This window comes from Lonchura striata, chromosome 2, assembly GCF_050655825.1.
Source record: "Lonchura striata isolate lonStrDom1 chromosome 2, ASM5065582v1, whole genome shotgun sequence".
In the NCBI taxonomy this organism is placed as follows: domain Eukaryota; kingdom Metazoa; phylum Chordata; class Aves; order Passeriformes; family Estrildidae; genus Lonchura; species Lonchura striata.
Window position 1 is genome coordinate 64,464,954 of NC_140704.1, and position 18,119 is coordinate 64,483,072.

At 38.4% G+C, this 18,119-nt stretch overlaps 1 protein-coding gene across 1 annotated transcript; it reads right to left on the minus strand.

The window, feature by feature from the left end:
* Nucleotides 1–326: 326 nt before the first annotated feature.
* On the minus strand, nt 327–17,460 carry EEF1E1 (eukaryotic translation elongation factor 1 epsilon 1). The gene is made up of 4 exons (XM_021534534.4): nt 17,245–17,460; nt 15,121–15,321; nt 8,023–8,118; nt 327–988 (listed from the first exon to the last, which is right to left on the minus strand). Exons 1-4 carry the CDS (start codon nt 17,443–17,445, stop codon nt 848–850), a joined length of 639 nt encoding a protein of 212 aa, XP_021390209.4. The 5' UTR covers nt 17,446–17,460; the 3' UTR covers nt 327–847.
* Between the last annotated feature and the right edge of the window lie 659 nt (nt 17,461–18,119).

Genomic DNA, 18,119 nt, shown 5'->3' on the forward strand with positions numbered 1-18,119 from the left:
GACCCATCCAAATATGTGACTCAACAACAGTGCAGTTAGTTTTAAAGCCCATTTTAAACAAGGGTAATGAACTTGACAGAGCAGCAAATTATCTTAAGTTTTGATTGGTTTTGTTGGGGGGTGGAAAAAGTGCATTTGCACTTGTGTAAAAAATGAAGTGAGGCACATGCAAAATCTTTAAGAACACTAACTTTGCTACCCAGTTTTGAAAGGAAATACTTTTACTATCAAAACAGTACACCACAAAATGAAGCAGGAAGTGAACTAACCTTTTAAAATATTCTTTACTGAAGAAAAACTAGAAAGTTTCACAGCCAAATTAAGACTACAGTTTTAAAATAATTTATTCGGTCACATAAATACTTTGTAACATTTGCATGTTCCCTTTTTCACATCCTTGGCACACAATATATCTCTTAACTTGTACAAAACTAGTGTAAACATCAATGGAAAACAAATTAAAGGAAAGCTGGTTGACGTACATAAACATTCAATAAATAGCAAAAGGAGTGAATAATTGATGGTAAAGATCATGTAATTTCACTTGAATGTTTAATTAAAAGAACCTTAATTTTTTAAAAAAATAGTGAATTGAAACTCAAATTTTTCCATCTTTTACCATTTTTGCATTTAATCAGATACACAATAACAATTCTTTAGTTCAAATTCTTGAACAACAGTTACACTTTATGAACAACGGCAATTCAATGCAGTTGTATTATTTGAGGCATTGACAGTTTTGGTTCCCATACAGAAGCTTACAAAACAGTATTTGCAGGTTAGTGGTTTTGGACAGTACAACTTCTGAACTCCCACACCTCATTCCACCACAACATGAAGATTTGTCTTAATGAGCATTAGTGTACAATCTGTTCTTGATAAAGACGACATCAGACAGATGCTGTCGGACACCTGGGTAATGCTGAATGTGGTTGAACCAACGTGACACATTAAGGTATTTCTCCTTTTCTTGCACTGTGAGGTCCACCTGCATGGGGAATAAATACAAGGCACCAGTAACACCAGGCACTGCATCATTAGACTCATAACATGTGGTAAAGTGAAATAAAAGTGGATCATTTTACGATGATTTAAACTCAAGTAACTTGTAACTACAAGTAACTCAAGTAACTACAGTCCAGCAGTGTTCTATCCTAATTTCACATAGTAAAACTCAAACTCATAATATGTATGTAAATTTAATCTACTCAAAGGAACAGACCTGGAGGTGGAATATATAGGTGCATGACAGAGGTGGAAAAAGCCTACATGAATTTAATGCATCTCTATATTCATGGGGTCAGCATTCAGTACAGGGCAGTGCAGGGAAGAGTTCCACAACATGCACAACCCTTTCATGTTCATTCCGCAGACAGTCTTGCCTCATAGGCAAAGTGACTACTTCATGTTTCAAGGTGCATTTTAAATACAGGAGTAAGCTTTTTCCAGGCAATTTCTGGACTGGATAGGCTAATTGGAAATTGTTTTGTATGACTATTGCTCAAAATTGAATAGTTACTAAGAACCAGCATAACTTAACTGGTCAGATCTGCTAGCTTACATTATTAAGATATCAATGGCATTATTCAAATTACAACAGTAAAACAAACTGGAAAGCTGCCCATACTTCATCAAAATATTTAAAGTAGTATCACACAGAACAGCTTCAGCATCAATCAGGAAGAAGTCTCTATCACACTATTGCAACAGCCTCTTGTCACAGGATATATGGCTAAGATTAATGCAGAGCTTCAAGCCTATCCTTAATAAGAAGACTGTCTTAGGTAAAGTTATCTACAGTTACAGATCCAAATTCTACCTTTAAAAGTCTTTCAAATTTAGGTCAGCAGCACCCTCAAAGCTTTACTACGAAGTCTGTTATTACTTTGGAATTTTTTAAGCCAGCTGTAGAACTATTCCCATCTTGTATCACCTGCATTAGTATTCTTGATTAGCAATTTTATGTCTCCTTATTTTTCTGTAATCAAGTTGGCTTACCAGTTTAGACCATAATATTTTTTTCTTACCTTGACATACAACAACTGAATTACAAATAGGGTAGTCCTCCAAACAGACTATAGAACCTGCATCAGGAACAAATGTGATCCTCACATCATCTCCCCTATCCTATCTCACCAAGAGTGAAACCAATCAGTGCACGATTCACCTCTCTTCATTTTCAGTCAACCAATTCACCATCAAGCTTAACTTATATCTTGACAATGCCAGCATGAAATGAAAAAGGGCTTGTCTGCAGAGGACAGTTTTACCAGATAAACAGTGATCTAGACATGCCTAATATTTTTCATATTTAGATTTCTAAGGCTAATCAAGGGTAATCTCCTCGAAAGCTAAACAGATGGCGTATTCCTTACTATTTGTTCTACGAACACAAGATTTTGTAGATACTGCAGGTTCACTGAAAATTTGGTACTGGGCACAAAGCTGGAAACACATCTGTTTCAATAAACTTTGGATTACAGAAAGGGCTAAACATACTCATTTACAGATTTTCAGGTGTATGAGTAAAAAGCTGCTCTTTAAACCCTCATCTTGTCTTACATTTCATCTTGTGACATACCACCCTTTTGATTTCAGGAGTTTCCTATCAGATTTACTGCTTCTCCTTACTGTTCTCTCACACAGCCCAGCACTTGGCTTAGAACTGGGAAGCTTTAAACATATAGCAGCAAAAAGAATGTAAGGATATATAGTAGAAGATGAACCAGTGGAAAAATACTGACAGAAAAGAATTTCAAGGACTTGCAGAAGGGAATTCTAAAGCAATGGAACATAGCATTAAAGCGCAATTAATGGGAAGTTAAGAGCATAGTTACTGTGGCAGTAACCAAAAGGCAAGGGATCTTGCAGCTGCTCCTAAACCCTAGAAAGCTGCTCTTCTTAGGGAATGTACCTGCCAGAATACAAGCACTGCTCTACAGATGTACTTCCTTCTGCAATTTTGTACTGCTATGAACTCCAGTTCAGGCAATATGAGAAAATCTGCTCTTCTTGCTGCTGGCATGGAAATGTAAACATTGTTCCAACAGTTGTACAGTCTGAGAGAAATGCACAGAAAAACCATAAAAAACAGCCACATATTTTGCAGATCTAGAAATATAAGAGAGTTATTGGCAATTAACCAAGTGAATAGCACTAACCAGAACAGCACTAAAAAAGAGGGAGAAAGAAAGCCTAGAATTTTTAAAGGCATTACAAATTAAAAGTGGAAGCTGTGGTAATATAACACTGTTTCAGAAACTGCCTGAGTTTCTGGAAGTGCAGAATATTCAGGACCGAAAAAAAAAAGCAGTACCATTTAGGGAAAGATGGTTTTCATCACCTGCAGTGTGTTATAATTAATGGTAGCTGGATGCTGATGCTTGATATGAAGCTGGGGGGGATCATCTACAAAGTAACAGAGTTCATGAAAAGAACAATGTGTGTGCTCTAAAGCAATCTAAAACTACTGGAAGTGAAGAAAGGTATTTAAGTATGAGCAAATACTAAAATACTGAAACTTTAAGTTCCTTGAGTTCACAATAATCTTTTTCAAATTCTTCAATGGATAAGCACCTGGTTATGGAAAAGCTGAGCTAAATTTTAGATTTTGCAGCAGATACAGTATTTCCTTCCCATAATCTTTTACTGAAAATTCTTGATCTTCATGTTTCTCCAATGTAAATAAAAAACAGAAGTCTGGAAAACTAGTCCTCTTTCATTCTGTTAGCACAGTGAAAAAACATCTGAAGGGCAAAACAGACAGCTATGCTAATAATAAGACCCCTTTTTGTACTCTAGGCACAACAAGCAAGATATTTTTACTTATTTACATAATGTACTCTATCAGTGAAATATATTAAAAAGCACTTTGCGGCATGCTCTACTTTTTACTCGGAACATAACTCTTAGGTTAATTGTTTAGAGATCACTTCCATGGCATTTTTTACAACATTTTGTTAGATGGGTATTTTCTGTTCTTTCTCATTAAATTAGATAATTCCCCCAAGTTAAGAAAGGCTGCTGTTCTGCTGTTAAAATAATTATTTGCTATTAAAGCAATTATTTTAATAGCAAAGAAGGAGACACTTAATTTGACAGGCTTTTTTTTTTCCATGTCATAAAAAAAAAAAAAAAGGCTTTTTCTTCCACCACAAAGCCAAAGCTCACTAAGGTGGTTATCATACAATGCAACTCAAAGAGTTTCTGAAAGGGCTAAAAATACACAAACTTTAATTATATTTTCTTTCTGTAGCATTGGGGATGCAGGCATAAAGCCCCATTCCCACAACCTGCAGGTCATGGAAAATCTAAAAATACCTGCCTACATATGAACCTCTTCAGCACCAAGAAAAGCATAGATACTATCTGACTTTTTAAACTCAATCTTTAAATATGGCAGAAAGAGAAAAAACCCAACAGCTGGATGGTATATTTAATTTCATACATGTGCCTTCACATAGTTTTATCTAATTTTCTGCTGTTAAAAGAATAAGCTTAAAATTACATCTTTTTTTTTTTTTGAGGTTAAAACTGCTTATTTTGCAATTCAGTTGAAAAACAATTTTAATATCATTGCTTAGAAGAAAAGCATTTACCTCAGTACTAAAATAAGCAACAATTCAGCAAATATTAACAAAAAGTCATGGCAATCTGTTTATTACAGGAAATAGTCCTTATGAAAATAATAACTCAAAAATAAATTACTATTGTAGTCTCATTACAGTTCAATATCAGTGGTTCTGACTCAAGGACAACTACTTAGTTTGTTTTGTACTTGATCATATTGGGTTTGACACCAAAGTTTTGACTGAGACGTCTTCCATGTGCAGATATAAACTTCACCCATAAGTAATTTTCCAGACCTTATTAAAGAAATTTTCAAGTCAGACAGATAGATTCAAGACCACTTCCTTGGTTCTGACAACATTTTTGAAGTATAAAAGCAGATCAATCATCATATTGATTATTTATCTTGAAATAAAACTTGACTGGTTTTAGTCAAAAGAGCTGGTCAAAAATATTTATGAATTAAGGCATCTGAAACTTAAAAAACAAAACAAAACAAAAAAACCCTAAAAAATCCCCCAAATTAGAAAATAAGTTCATTACTACAAGGGGAATTTAATGCTTACTGATTGCAGAAAAAAACATGAATTTAGATGCATTGCTTGAGGTTAGCTTAGGCAATCTATGCTTTAACCTAGTAGAACTTTATTGTTCATATTTATCCACACATGTATATCTGGAATTGAAGTGTCTATAAGACAACAATATTCATGTTACATACACAGAGACATCAATTATATATGACAATGTAGATCACACTAACTGAAAATGCAGTACCAAGCATTGCATTTTTTGGGTGTTTGTAACCTGTATCATGATGCAGAACAGTGTGTACTATTTAGTTCCTGCCTTCTTACTATGAGTGTGTATTTCTAATTAAAAGACCCAAAAAAGATTCTATCTGCAAAATCCCTGAAACACGACCTGTGAATCTGATTCTCACTGATTGAAATAGTAATTATTTTCCCACAATATGGATTTTTAAACACATTGCACAACTGTGTTTATTAGGATAACTAGAAGGGACAAAGAGAATGAAAGGCAGGCACACAACCACAAAATTAAGAGTTGCTGCTGTTCAGTAAACAAACTGTCAGTTCAAATGGATGAGCCTGGACAGTGAAGAACCAGACTCCAGAACCCCTCCTGGATAATGGGAAGGGCAAAATGAAGATGGGAGGGGGGAATCAATATAAAGATGCACAATCTGTACTCAGACAAACCAAGATATCACTGATGAGGAACTGAGCTATAGGAATGGTTGGTCTTAAAAACTTTTCAAAGGAAATGTGAATCAGAAGGGTTTTAAAGTTTTACTACTTGGCTTATTCAGAATGACCATGATATGTCAGTAATAATTACAGTATCCTATCACTAATATCTGAGCTAGCATGTAGTTTTTAGTCTATCAAAAGCAGAGATTAACCTTTAAGGTACTACCAGTGATGTTTTCAAATCAATTTTCTAGACAACTTGATGGACATCAAGATCTGTGGGTATGCCCTATGCCCCACGTCTCCCATTTCTACCTCCTTTCTTAAAGCATCATAGGAGACATGTTGGTATCTTGCACAAGGCTTAGCTGAAGCAATGGTGGATATGACAAATTGCTTCTCTGAAGTACATCACATGAGATATAGCAGCTTTCCCTGCCTCTCCCATAAAACTTAGGGTGAGCATCAGCTCTGGACATACCCTCTTCCGATTACAAGAAAAATAAAAATAATTAAGACATTAAAAAACATAAAATCACAAGATTCTACAGTTGAAGATCCTGCCTCTGTATGTTTATCAATTCTGAAGCCTTCACAATACATGTAATTCCTAGTTAGTAGCTCCTAGATTTTCATATTTATTTAGAACAGTCACCCTGTTGCTTGCCCTTTATACCTTTCTGATTCAGAAAATTACCTTTGATAAAATCAAACATTTCAGAAACAGATGCTGTACTATAAACTTGTCCCAAGTAGTGTCTGGATGGTTACAGGCACCCAGGAGCACCAAGTCATTTGTTTTTACCATCTGTTCTATTTCCCAAAGCAATAACTTGTATCTTTTCATCTTGATTAGGTGGTCTACTCTAGAGCAAACTCTAAATTTAAAATATGTTTGGCTTTTCCCCTGCCAAGTTTTTTTTTAAAAAAGTCTCATTTGAACTTGTACTCTCTTACAGAATATACAATCTTAGTTTTAGAAAATACTTATAGTCGTTTTTAAGTCTGCATATCATATGTGAAAGGTAACCTATTCTGACACTGTAATCAACACATCTACTGCTTAAGATATTTCACAAGGTAAATATTATTTAACAGAATTAATTCTACATGACTTACTCTAGCATGTTTTCAAAAACCTTTTGAACTGAAGCTTCCCTCTCCTCTGCTTGACACTTATTTGAACTTTTACTCCTGGAGAGTCAAGATACAGATACATAAGTCTGCTTTCATTTCTGGTAGAATTTCACTACTTGATTGCCCCTCCCCTCTGCTTCCATTTTGAAATGGATTCTTCTACACTTCTCCCAGAGCTCTACTTTTAATTGTACAAAAGTAACCATTCACCCAGTTGATTGAATTCAATTCTCAGACACACATGCATTTGTCAGAGGCATCTCCTTCTAATTATCCTCACTCCCCCTCTCAATTTTCTAATGCAAAACTGACTGATTTCATCTTTTCTCAAGAATCGAATAGACTTTTTTATGTGAGTCCTTTGGTTTCCTCCCACTCCAAAGAATGATAATGGCTCATTTACAAACACATTCCAGCCACCAAAATGCAAATAGCATCTACTGCTTTATCTTTAAATTAACACTTGGGGTTCAGAACTGAAGGTGCACTTCATAGTAGCCTGAGCTGACTACAAATAAGCTTAACATCTCCCCCACTCACAACAAATTTATTTTTGGTGTGGGCGTATATTTTCCTTCTCCTCCTAAGCACCAGCTCCCCATGTTATTTTCATATTATGTACCTTATCAAGCCTTATCACTTAAGTCTGGAAACACAAATGACAACTTGTTATGGCTCAAACTTTTTTATACGTTTTAAGGAGCTTAATTTACATGCATTTGTATTTCTCTAATATTAACTAAGTTAATACTTTCAGTTCTGACACATCCTTTCAGCCTCATCTATCTATTTGCTCATGTACTTATGTGACTGTAGTTCACTGATGTTTCAGACTTGAAAAGGCAAGAGTCCTCAATCACAGAAACACAGGAATAGGTATCACCCTTTCTATATTTTGCAGATGAAACCAAAGCATTCTGACACTACAGATCTTTTGACAGATCCATAGCTAGATATTCAAGAATAAAATGGAAAACTTAAAAACAAGTTCTATTTTCCTCTGTTCTGTTCAGTAAGTTAACTTCTACAACAATAAAATGTTCTTTAGATAAGTAACAATTATGATAGCTGTACATACAAAAATGATGCAAGTAATGCTTACCATGATATGATGCAATCCATAATACATCAAAATGTCTGCTAAGGTAAAAATGTTTCCTGCAAGGTAGACTTTATCTTCAAGGTGCATGTTAAGATCCTAAAAAGAAAGAAATTATTATACTGCTGTAGTATGGGCTTTGTGAAACGATATATTAATGCAATTGTTAAAAATAATAGAAATTTCCTCTGGAGACCATGCATATAAATAAACACCAGTTTTAAGTTATCCCAACTCTGCAAACAAAAATAAATAAAAGAAAAAAATTATAGAAAGTAAGTGACAAGATAATAAAATATCATTCTTTGACAGTGAGATTTAGGTAAAATTTAAATGCAGATCTGTAAACAAAGCACTTTATATGTAGCAAAATTTTTGTACATGCAAATGTAAATTATTTTAAGCTGACTCCACAGAAATACTTTCAAGTCTGTCTTTTCTTGGCTTCCAATTACTCAATTCAAAAATTAGAGTTGTATATTTATTATGAGTGCAGTTTCAAATGTTTAACATCTGATTACTAGAAAATGCAGTCCTATGATAAAAGGACAGCATACTGTTCTTCCAGCAGCAGCTATGCCTGTCCTCCAGGACTCCGTGCAGCTGGTCAGCAAGGTTCTGGAACTCCAAATGCCTAAGAACCAGGGAAACACACAGAATAGTGGGGTGGGAGACAAGGTGTTTCAAGCTTGATGCTGGTATCTCGGCACCCATCAGCTGCTATCACTTGACAGCTGCTTTTATTAATGATGAAGTTACTGCTAGCAATTCTTTGTGACTGATATTGTCAATTCAGCTGCCATCCAAGTAGGAAGAGAGAATTCCCAGCATTTTAAGATCACCTCTCAACTGTTCCAGATCAGAGGCTATGAGGGTGGGTAGTAAAAGGTTTCCATTCAGGTTCAGTAAATAATTATTTCAAACGTGTATTAACAGAAAGACTCATCTCCATGGCTTTTTGTATGCAGCTATTCTCTACCAGAAAACAAGAAGCTGACAGGCTCACTGTTGCCCAAGTTTATCAGCTCTGAGGACAGAGGCATCACACATCAGCTCTATCTCTTTACTTATCCTTCCTTGTCTCCAAATCCTACCTACTTTTCATCCAATTTATACACCTCTCTGCCCCCTTTTTTTTTCTAAAGATATATAACAACACAATTACCTACCTTAACCTCCAGCATAAGCTAGCTTTAGTTTTACAGTATTATTTTCAGACACCTACAAAAACAGTTTCCCAGATTTCCCTTGGATTTGGAAACTCCCTGTATTTGAAGGAAAAAAAAGAAGCACACAATGTGGTTTAAGCCACTCCCTTCCCCTGCCCCAGAAACAGAGGTAAGCAGCTTAAATGTAACTAACATTTTCAAAAATTTTAATTTTTCATTCTCAATTAGAGCACATTTCATTTTCAGCCATTTTGTTGAAAAAACAAGTCTTGGGCAAGGAGAAGGGGGTTAATACTTAGTGAACAATTTAAAAATTATATTTGGCCTTTAGCATGTTGCACTTTTTGTGGTTACATAATTTTACTGATATTGTGATTTCCCATAATGCATACATAGAAAATAAACCAAGATCAAAACACAAAACTAGAATGTTAAGACTTTTAAGACATCTAACAGTGCATTTGCTTTTGACAAGTTCGACTCCATTAAGCCACCTCACTATTCTTTGATAACCTCTTCATGACAGGACTCCTGTACTTCTGTAATATTTGAACATCCCCATGTCTGCTTTGATTTCTTTTATTAGAACAAATCAGGGAAACATATTAACCCCTGCATAGTTAAAATTCTGTAAGGTCAACTGCCCCTGGCTATGTAGCTTCTTTTCTTTAGAATGGTGTACTGCTTTGTTCATGTTCGTGGGTGCTCAAATTACCTCAAACATGTAACTACAGTTCTGTGGAATTTTCTACACTCAACACAAAGGCAAATCCAGTGTTAAGAAGAACAAACCCCAATCTAAAGAGCAGCTTTATTGGGAAAAAAACCCAAAACAACAAAAACCTGTTTTGAAACAAATTTTCTGACTAGCATTTTTCATTTCAATTAATCAGAAATTCCACATGCATTGTAGTGAAAACTATCACCACTGAAATGATATCTTTTCCCCCTCCTCCCCTGCTCTTCTTGGCTTAGGCTATGGAATCAGGATTTTGTAAAGCAAAAAGCTCATTATCTCTGAAGGTAGCATCACCACACTTACTTCCCTGCTGAAAATTTTGGACTTCTTCATCAAAGAAATTACAGCATTACTCAGCTAATTCTGAGTTTTATATTGCATGTGTACACTCAAAATAGTCATCAATAAAAAAATCCTAAAACTTTAAAGGCAAGGTAAGCCACTACAGCATGAACAATTATTTATTCTGGTTCATCAAATTTTATGAAGTCAGTTAACTGAGCAAATTAAATTTGACAAGAATGGTTTAGTCTTGTATAAATTAGCATTAGTTTACAATTCTGGTTTTGAACATGTACTTTCCTCCCCTAAAATATAAACAGATATTCTGATTTCATTCTGCAAGTCACACTAATTCAGAAACACCATATTTTTTTCATGTGCATTAGGCACATTTAGATAATCTTGCCTCATGGGTTATGCATCCCATGGATGATTATATTACTGGCTAATAGCCAAATGTGCTAAAATTCCTGAAAGCCAAGTTTGCTCAAGTGATCACAGTATTAAAGTGAAATAGTGTTCCAGTCCTGGAGAGATTAATGAAAATATGAACACAAAACTCTATAAAATTTCTATCACATGCAGGAAATTCAGGCCTGCTGGCTGCCATCTGAATAATTTGTCTTTCATGTACTGAACACCGTTACTTAAATGAATTCCTATATACAAACCCAGGATTAAAAGACGAAGAGAGTCCTCGAAGTTGCTTGTAACTATATAAACTTACTGTTGCATTTCCTTGGGAAACTCTCAAATTTCAGACAGGTATTTAAGGCATAGCTGCATTACAACGCATTAAAACTGCATACACTGAACAACTGCAGCAATTCAAATACCATTTTTGGATATGAGGGGGAGAAAAGCAACAGAAAGAGTTGTTGCATTATTTATGGACTAACTGATGGATTTCCATTTGCTTGTTCTATGTGGAAAAAAAAAATCCTATTTACAGCCTCTATCTAGCAACAGCTCAACACATCCCATTCAGAGCACATTTTGAGCACCCCCAGCAATGCTCACTGCCTGTTAAATATGCAATCCAATGGCCCCTAATCCATTTAATCTGCTCAGGCTGCTGAATCCCTGCCAGTCACTGCCAGCTGTGACAGTGGCTCTGATACGAACAGTTGCTTCTTAGGACAACTCAGGAACTTCCAATGGACCTCCTGATTTTGTTCTGGATGTTTTGCCCACGACACCCTGCTGGTGTATGTGCTTCCCTTACACACAGACTTCCCGTCCTTTCAGTCAGCAAGATTCTCAAGGTCATTTATGCCCTAAATGCTTTTATCTCTGGCACCATGCAAAGACAAAAAGCTGAGCACTCCCAAATGTTTCAGGAAAGTCCCTGACAATTCAGAACCCAATAAAGGGTTTCTGCAGCCACATCCAAGAAAAGCAAAACTATACTTTTGATACATAGACGTGTTTTTAATTCTCATGCAAGACTCTTCTCTCTAACTGGCAAACTATGAGCTAAACCTGGTCTGGAAGAATATTGTATTACTGAGTTTCCTGTAAAAGAAGAAAAATAATCAACAAATATTGCTGCAATAATAAAAATTCAACCTTTAAACCTGTAAGTATGCAAAAGCAGTGTACAGAACTGTGGATTAATGGCATGAACAGAGCATGGATTAACTGGCTTTTGTACCTGTGGAAACAGTAATTTTTCAAGCAAGCACATTAAATAGAAATTGAAGCTCTCTTATTCAGATTTCTATTTGGATTTCATTATTAAAGCCAGACAGTACAGGAGATTGGGATAAAGCTAATTGAAATCATGGAACATTGCTCTCTATGAGACACTGAAAGTAGTACACAAAGACTCTTAGTTATTATCCTTCAGAGACCAGAAGTTTCTACATTCATGTGGATGCTTTTATGTGAATTTAACAAGCTACCAGTTATTTGTCAGAGGTTTCAGAATAAGGGTGTGAAAGGGAAAGAATCCTCAGGTTTAAAATACCTAAAATTGATATGGCAGAGACATTAAAATCTCCTGAACAGAATTCACTAACACCTAAGTAGACATTTGATGGCACAGAGGAACAGAAAACACACTTGTTGTCCTGCATGACAACTCAGAAAGTTTCAGAATTTTTTTTTTCCTATGCAGCTTAATTTGCCACTAAGCATCAAAGAAATAAAAGATTATACCCTTCTAGCCAGTGGAAAAGAAAGTTAATATAAGGCATTGTATATTATGCTATCACTGCTATTGACATTCATCATTCCTATGGATCTACTGAGAAACAGATTTGGAGCAAAAGTACTGCTCCCATTTATTTTGTCAAGTACAGAAGCACAAATCAAAATTAGACAAAACTCAACAAGCCTTTTATTGGTCCATTCTGAACATTGTGGCATTTGCTCTGGATGAATATGAAAACCCTGGTTGAGATGGTCTGTTTCACCAAAATTTTCCTGCCAAGTAACAGCTTTAGGCAACACATTAGTAAGAATAATTCAACAATCTATTTTCATAAAGCAAACAGAAAATCCTCCCCATTCAAATTAGCAAACATGAAACAAGTTATTTACTGACATTTTGTAGAACTACATCAGTTAAGGGTTAAATAGAGGCAGCCTAAAGTTTATAGCAGAAGTTACTGAACTGTTTTTGGCGTAGCTTATTATAAATTGTGGCTCTAGGCTGCAACCGTCCCAAGACTGCCATTGTGTATTCCAGACACGTTGTAAAACTGCAGCCTCAGACTTCCCTCCCTATTTTAGTTCTTCTTTTTTTTTCACCCATACTCCCTTTTGGCACAGTATACTTTAATGGTAGGCTGCCCCTTTTCTGATTAATCATGGTGGCAAGAGAACAAATTACAAAAAAAAAAAAAAAAACCCCAACTCTTAATTGCTATACTATGAAATTATTAGTGCTGAAACAATTCCACAGCAGCCTTGTGTTAAAATAAATTCTGGTAATTCAACACTTAAAAAAAAAATCCACAGAAAAATTTGTAAATGCGCTTAAAGGCAGAGATTCTCTCTAAAGTAACACTGATTGTTTCTCAGTAAGGAAATTTTACGTTGCTTGGAAACACTTAATATATCTACATATTTGTATTTTGGCATATTGTCTTTTCTAGACAACCAGTGTCACTAAGGCCAAAGATGGAAAGGGATCCCAGCTCCAGCAAGAAACTGTATCTCTGCATCTGGTTTTAATGTTCCAATGCAGTTCTGCAAATACTCACATGTATGTGCTAACACTGCAGGTATCGTCCCTAAAACCATCCTGAGCAGATGAATTTTGTTATAACAAGACAGAAAACTTCCTTTTGGTTTTTATAAAAGGCAAGAGGTAAATGGAAATTAATTATTTGTTCTCATATGGTTTTCTCACAGTTTAGGAGAACAAAAAGCATCACAAGTTTCAAGTTTGTTCAAAGAATGACTGAAACTCTGTGACCCTTGTCATAAAAGTTTAGACAGGGACCTCCATGGGTCAGCTTGTTATACCACAGCTAAACCTGAAGTTAAACCCTGATTAGTCAGTGCCTCCTTTAATCAAGTTCTAAAAATCCTAAAGGATTGACAGTTTTCATGCTGTATCTGTAGAGTAACCATGACTGTGAAGGTTTTGATAGCATTTACACATAGAAAGTAAAGAGCAGGTATGTTACAAAAAGAGAAGAAATGTGAACTAACTCATGATTGACCAATAGAAGATAGCCCCCAGATACAATGAAACCAAGATAACTCTGATTATTTGGGGTTCATGTGAATGAAATGGTTTGTCAGGATTTTCACCAAGTTGGTAGGTAAATACAGGCTCCATAGGCCTCAAGACCAAGAGGGCTATCAGCTCGAAGAGTAACAAAGAGTTGCTTTGTATCACTTTAAGATGCATTTTCCTTTATTTTAAGCAACAGTGTTAATACTGCTTCGGTTTATCTCTGGTTTCTGCACACCTTGCCAGAGCCAGAAGTTATTAGGACTCTGTCAGCTTCAAGTAGAGTCAACCTTGCAGCTCTCAAATTTCTAAACTCAGACTCACTGGCAGCACTGACCAATAGAACTCTCCATCTAAAACATACTTTTAAAGAGAGAAAAAACAAACACTTGAAAAATTGATCAAATTTCACTGCCCTTTTATACACAGTTTATAAACAGTGCTTAACATTGCAAAGCAAATTTTCTCTTCAAGTTGTTCTCACAAGACTGCAAAAATACTTTTTACCAGTTGCAAGAAGTAAGGAAAATAGAGTACGTTTTGCTATTGGCTCCTTGTCATCTGGCTGCTCAAACAACAAGGGGGACTCTCAATATTCTTTTCTGCTTCCACCTGTTTAAGAGGAAGTAAGCTTCAGCCTACAATAAAAGTTTAATAACAGCAGACCAAGGACTCCACACAAAGTAGCTCAATGTTAAGGACAATGTAGAGGATCCTTTATGAGTTCAGTTTTCATACACAATTCTGTCCAGTACCTCCTTTTAGCATCAATACCAATTACCACAGCATCAAGCATGGCTTGTATCCCATAATTGCCACATCATTAAGAATAGCTCTAAAAACAGAGAAGTGCTATCCTGGAACACAACACCAACTTGCTTATAACCACGGGTTTATGAAGATAGTAAGAAACTGGCACCTCACACAGGCAGCTGAACAGTCTCTAAACTGTGGGGAACACCCTTCACAATTTACAAGCCACTGGGTGCTGCAAGAGCTCTGCTTCACATATGCTACAGTTTTAGCTGTTTTGCTGTTTCAGGTTGTTGGGTATTTTTGTCAACAAAAGTGAAAAGCAGCAAAAGCCAATACTTAGTGATACTGTCAAACCCTTAGTATTTGTTAAATTTTATTAATTGGATGCTCGTACACACATCAGCCCTGTAATTTTCAAGGTCCAGTCACTCCCAAATTCTGTGGAAAGGTAATTAAGCTCTCCTTACCTTCAGAATTGTCCTAGTATCTTCCTTACTGGAGCCTCCATTTACCCGGGTCACCCTGTATTCCAGCCACTGCTGCACCACAGCCTTCTCCTCGGCAGTGCTTCCCAGCAGCTGGTCTTTCCTAGCCTGCCTGACCAGGTGGGCAGCGATGGTCATCAGCCCCGTTAGCCCAGGGCCACTGTTGCTTTGGAGAACAGGAACCTGGAAGTGGAAACACAAGGGGAATGAATGGCTATTGGTTTTTTTAGGCTCCCTCAGAACACAGAAGCATTCAGGTAAAGGTGGTGCCATCAAAACCAGGTTTTTGTTCACTTTTTGTTCTTTGGGGTGTTTTATTTTCAATACTTACAGAAGAACAAGAACAAATCAGGACACTTTTAGCTCCAATTAAGCAAATTCTGCCAATATGAGGCAGAAATTGTGCGTTCTGACACTGGCAGAAATCTTAATAATAACTGACTTCTAACTCATTTCCCAATTCAGGACTCTGACTTAAGACTGTGAAGTCAGTAGCATCCAACTTCTCTCTGAGCAAGCAGGCTGCACTAACCAAACCTCCTGAAAAGCTTACTCCTACATACTGCACCATTCCAAAACACCCCAAACAGCAGCCAGGAGCTCATTGGGACCAGCAGGACAACACAACCTTCAGCTTTAGCCATGACGTCTTTGTGAGTAACAGCAGCATGTGTTCAACCCTGGGAAAGGAATCTGGACCAACACCTCAAGAAATGAAGTGAGTGAACTGAACTCACTGCAACAGGCTGAAGCCCATTCAGGCATTTATGACATCAAATGAAAGAAACTGATTAAAATGCAACACTCAAAGTATATGACTGCACAGTGCAGTCTGTTTATGTCCAGATTTATTTAATCTAAGGTGCAAGCTGAAAGCATAATATTATTTTTGTACTTGCATCAAGAGTCTTTCACTACTATCAAGTTTTTTTTTCCATTGAACATCCAGCCAGGAAAACTACACAGAGACCTAGTTACTTGGATTTTTCAACATTATACTTTATGGTAATAGCACTAAAATACCAGCTGGGCTTAAAAATAATGAAGGCAGTTTTTGCAACTGAAGAACACACATCGATATTCAGTCAATTAAAAAATTCTGTCAATTAAAAAAACCCCAAAACTTGAGACAACTGCTTCATTTCTCAACCAACCTTTTCCAGGAGGGAGGATCAAACAAAGGTGTCAAAAATTTGTGACACTGCCAACTCCAAATTGCATTTTTCATGCCTTAGGTGCCTCTTAAACCATGAAACCTAATGTTTCAGTATAAACTTTGAAACACTAAGACATCTAGGACCATAGAATCATCAAAGTTTGGAAGGACCTTTAAGAGCATCCAGTCCAGCATCCACGCAGCACTGCCACTGCAACACTAAACCCCTAAATCACCGCCCAGTGCCACATTCAGACCGCTCTTAAACGTTTCCAGACACGGATTCTCCACCACCTCCCTGGGCAACCTATTCCAATGCCTGAGCACCACGAGGGAAAAACATTTCCTAATACCTAATCTGAATCTCACGTGTCTCAGTTTAGGCCATTTCTTCTGGCCCTCTCACTGCAGGCTCCCACCCCACTAGAACCTCATGTCAGGTAGGAGTGCTTTAAAAGAATATAATGTTTAAGAGCAACACGTCCTCGACGCAGGCATTTTCCGATTATTAAAACAGCACCTTTTTCTTCCCATGTAATTTAATCAAAATAGCACGACGCAACTCGCACAGGCATAGGGAATGTAAAGTGCTGAAAGAACAAGTATAAAAAAAGCCGAAATCCCTTCCATGACACATGATGATCCATCCCACAAGCAGAGCGAAGGAGTTTCCAGAAGGTACAGGCTCGCAGGCAGCGAGGCCCTACAACAGCCACAACATATGTGGAGGAGGGAGCACAGGTGAGATCCCGCTCACGGAGACGTTGGCTGCTCTGGTACCTGGGGGGGCCGCAGCCACGGTCACATCGGTGGCTGAGGGGAACTGCCAGGGAGGCGGGAATGGAAGCTCGGAGGGAAGCAGCCACTGGGGAAAGGAGACCAGAGGATGCCCGCCCTCCCCCGCGCGTCGCCACCGCCACCCGCTCCAGGCCCCTCCTCGCTCCCTTCACCTTCCGCTCCCCCTGGACGCCGTACTTGTTCCCGCCCGGCAGCCCCAGCAGCCGCTCCAGCAGCTCCAGCTCCTCCGCGCCCCGCACCGCCGCCGCCATCTTGCGCGGCGGGACACGCGGACAGGGACGGAGGGCGGCAACAACCGCTCGCCCCATTGGCGGACAGCGCCAGGGCGCCGCCGAAGGAAGCGCCATTGCCATTGGCCCGAAAGGGACGGCCAGCCAATGAGAAGCCAAGAGAGGCGGCGCGTTCAGCCGTTCGGGAGGGGAGGGAGGAGCAGTGGGGTCGCGGACGGCGCGTGCGCAGTGGCGCCTGCACGTCCCCGGCCGCATGGAGCGGCCGTGAGGGGCGGAGCGGGCGGAGCCGCCGCTTTGCCCACCCCGGCGGGGCGGCGGGGGCGTTTCCCGGCCCTGGGGTTCCTCGGTTTCCCTTCGGTGGGAGAAGACCTTAGGGATCGCTGAATCCCGTCTGTGAACCAACACCACCGTGTCAGTTGGACCGTGGCACTGACTGCCACGTCCAGTCTGTTCTTCAACACCTCCAGAGATGGCGACTCCACCCCCTCCCCGGCAACCCATTCCAATGCCTGATCACCTTTTCTGTGGAAAAATGCCTCCTGATGTCCAGCCTGAGCATCCCCTGGCGCAGGTTTAGGCCATTTCCTCTTGCTCTGTTGCTGGCTGACTGGCAGAAGAGGCCGATCCACCTGGCCACAGCCTCCTTGCAGGCAGCTGTAGGGAGCGATCAGGTCCCCCCTGAGCCTCCTTTGCTCCAGGCTGAACACCCCCAGCTCCCTCAGTCGCTCCTCACAGGACTTCTGCTCCAGAGCTTTCCCAGCTTCACTGCCCTTCTCCGGGCAGCTCCAGCGTCCCAG

Excerpts from the sequence above, each read along its gene's own strand:
- EEF1E1 (XM_021534534.4), bottom strand. The coding sequence starts at position 17,445 with ATGGCAATGGCGCTTCCTTCGGCGGCGCCCTGGCGCTGTCCGCCAATG. Across the intron at positions 15,322-17,244 it reads GCGTCCAGGGGGAGCGGAAG|GTTCCTGTTCTCCAAAGCAA; the intron begins GTGAAGGGAGCG and ends TTCCACTTCCAG. Across the intron at positions 989-8,022 it reads ATGGATTGCATCATATCATG|GTGGACCTCACAGTGCAAGA; the intron begins GTAAGCATTACT and ends TTCCCCATGCAG.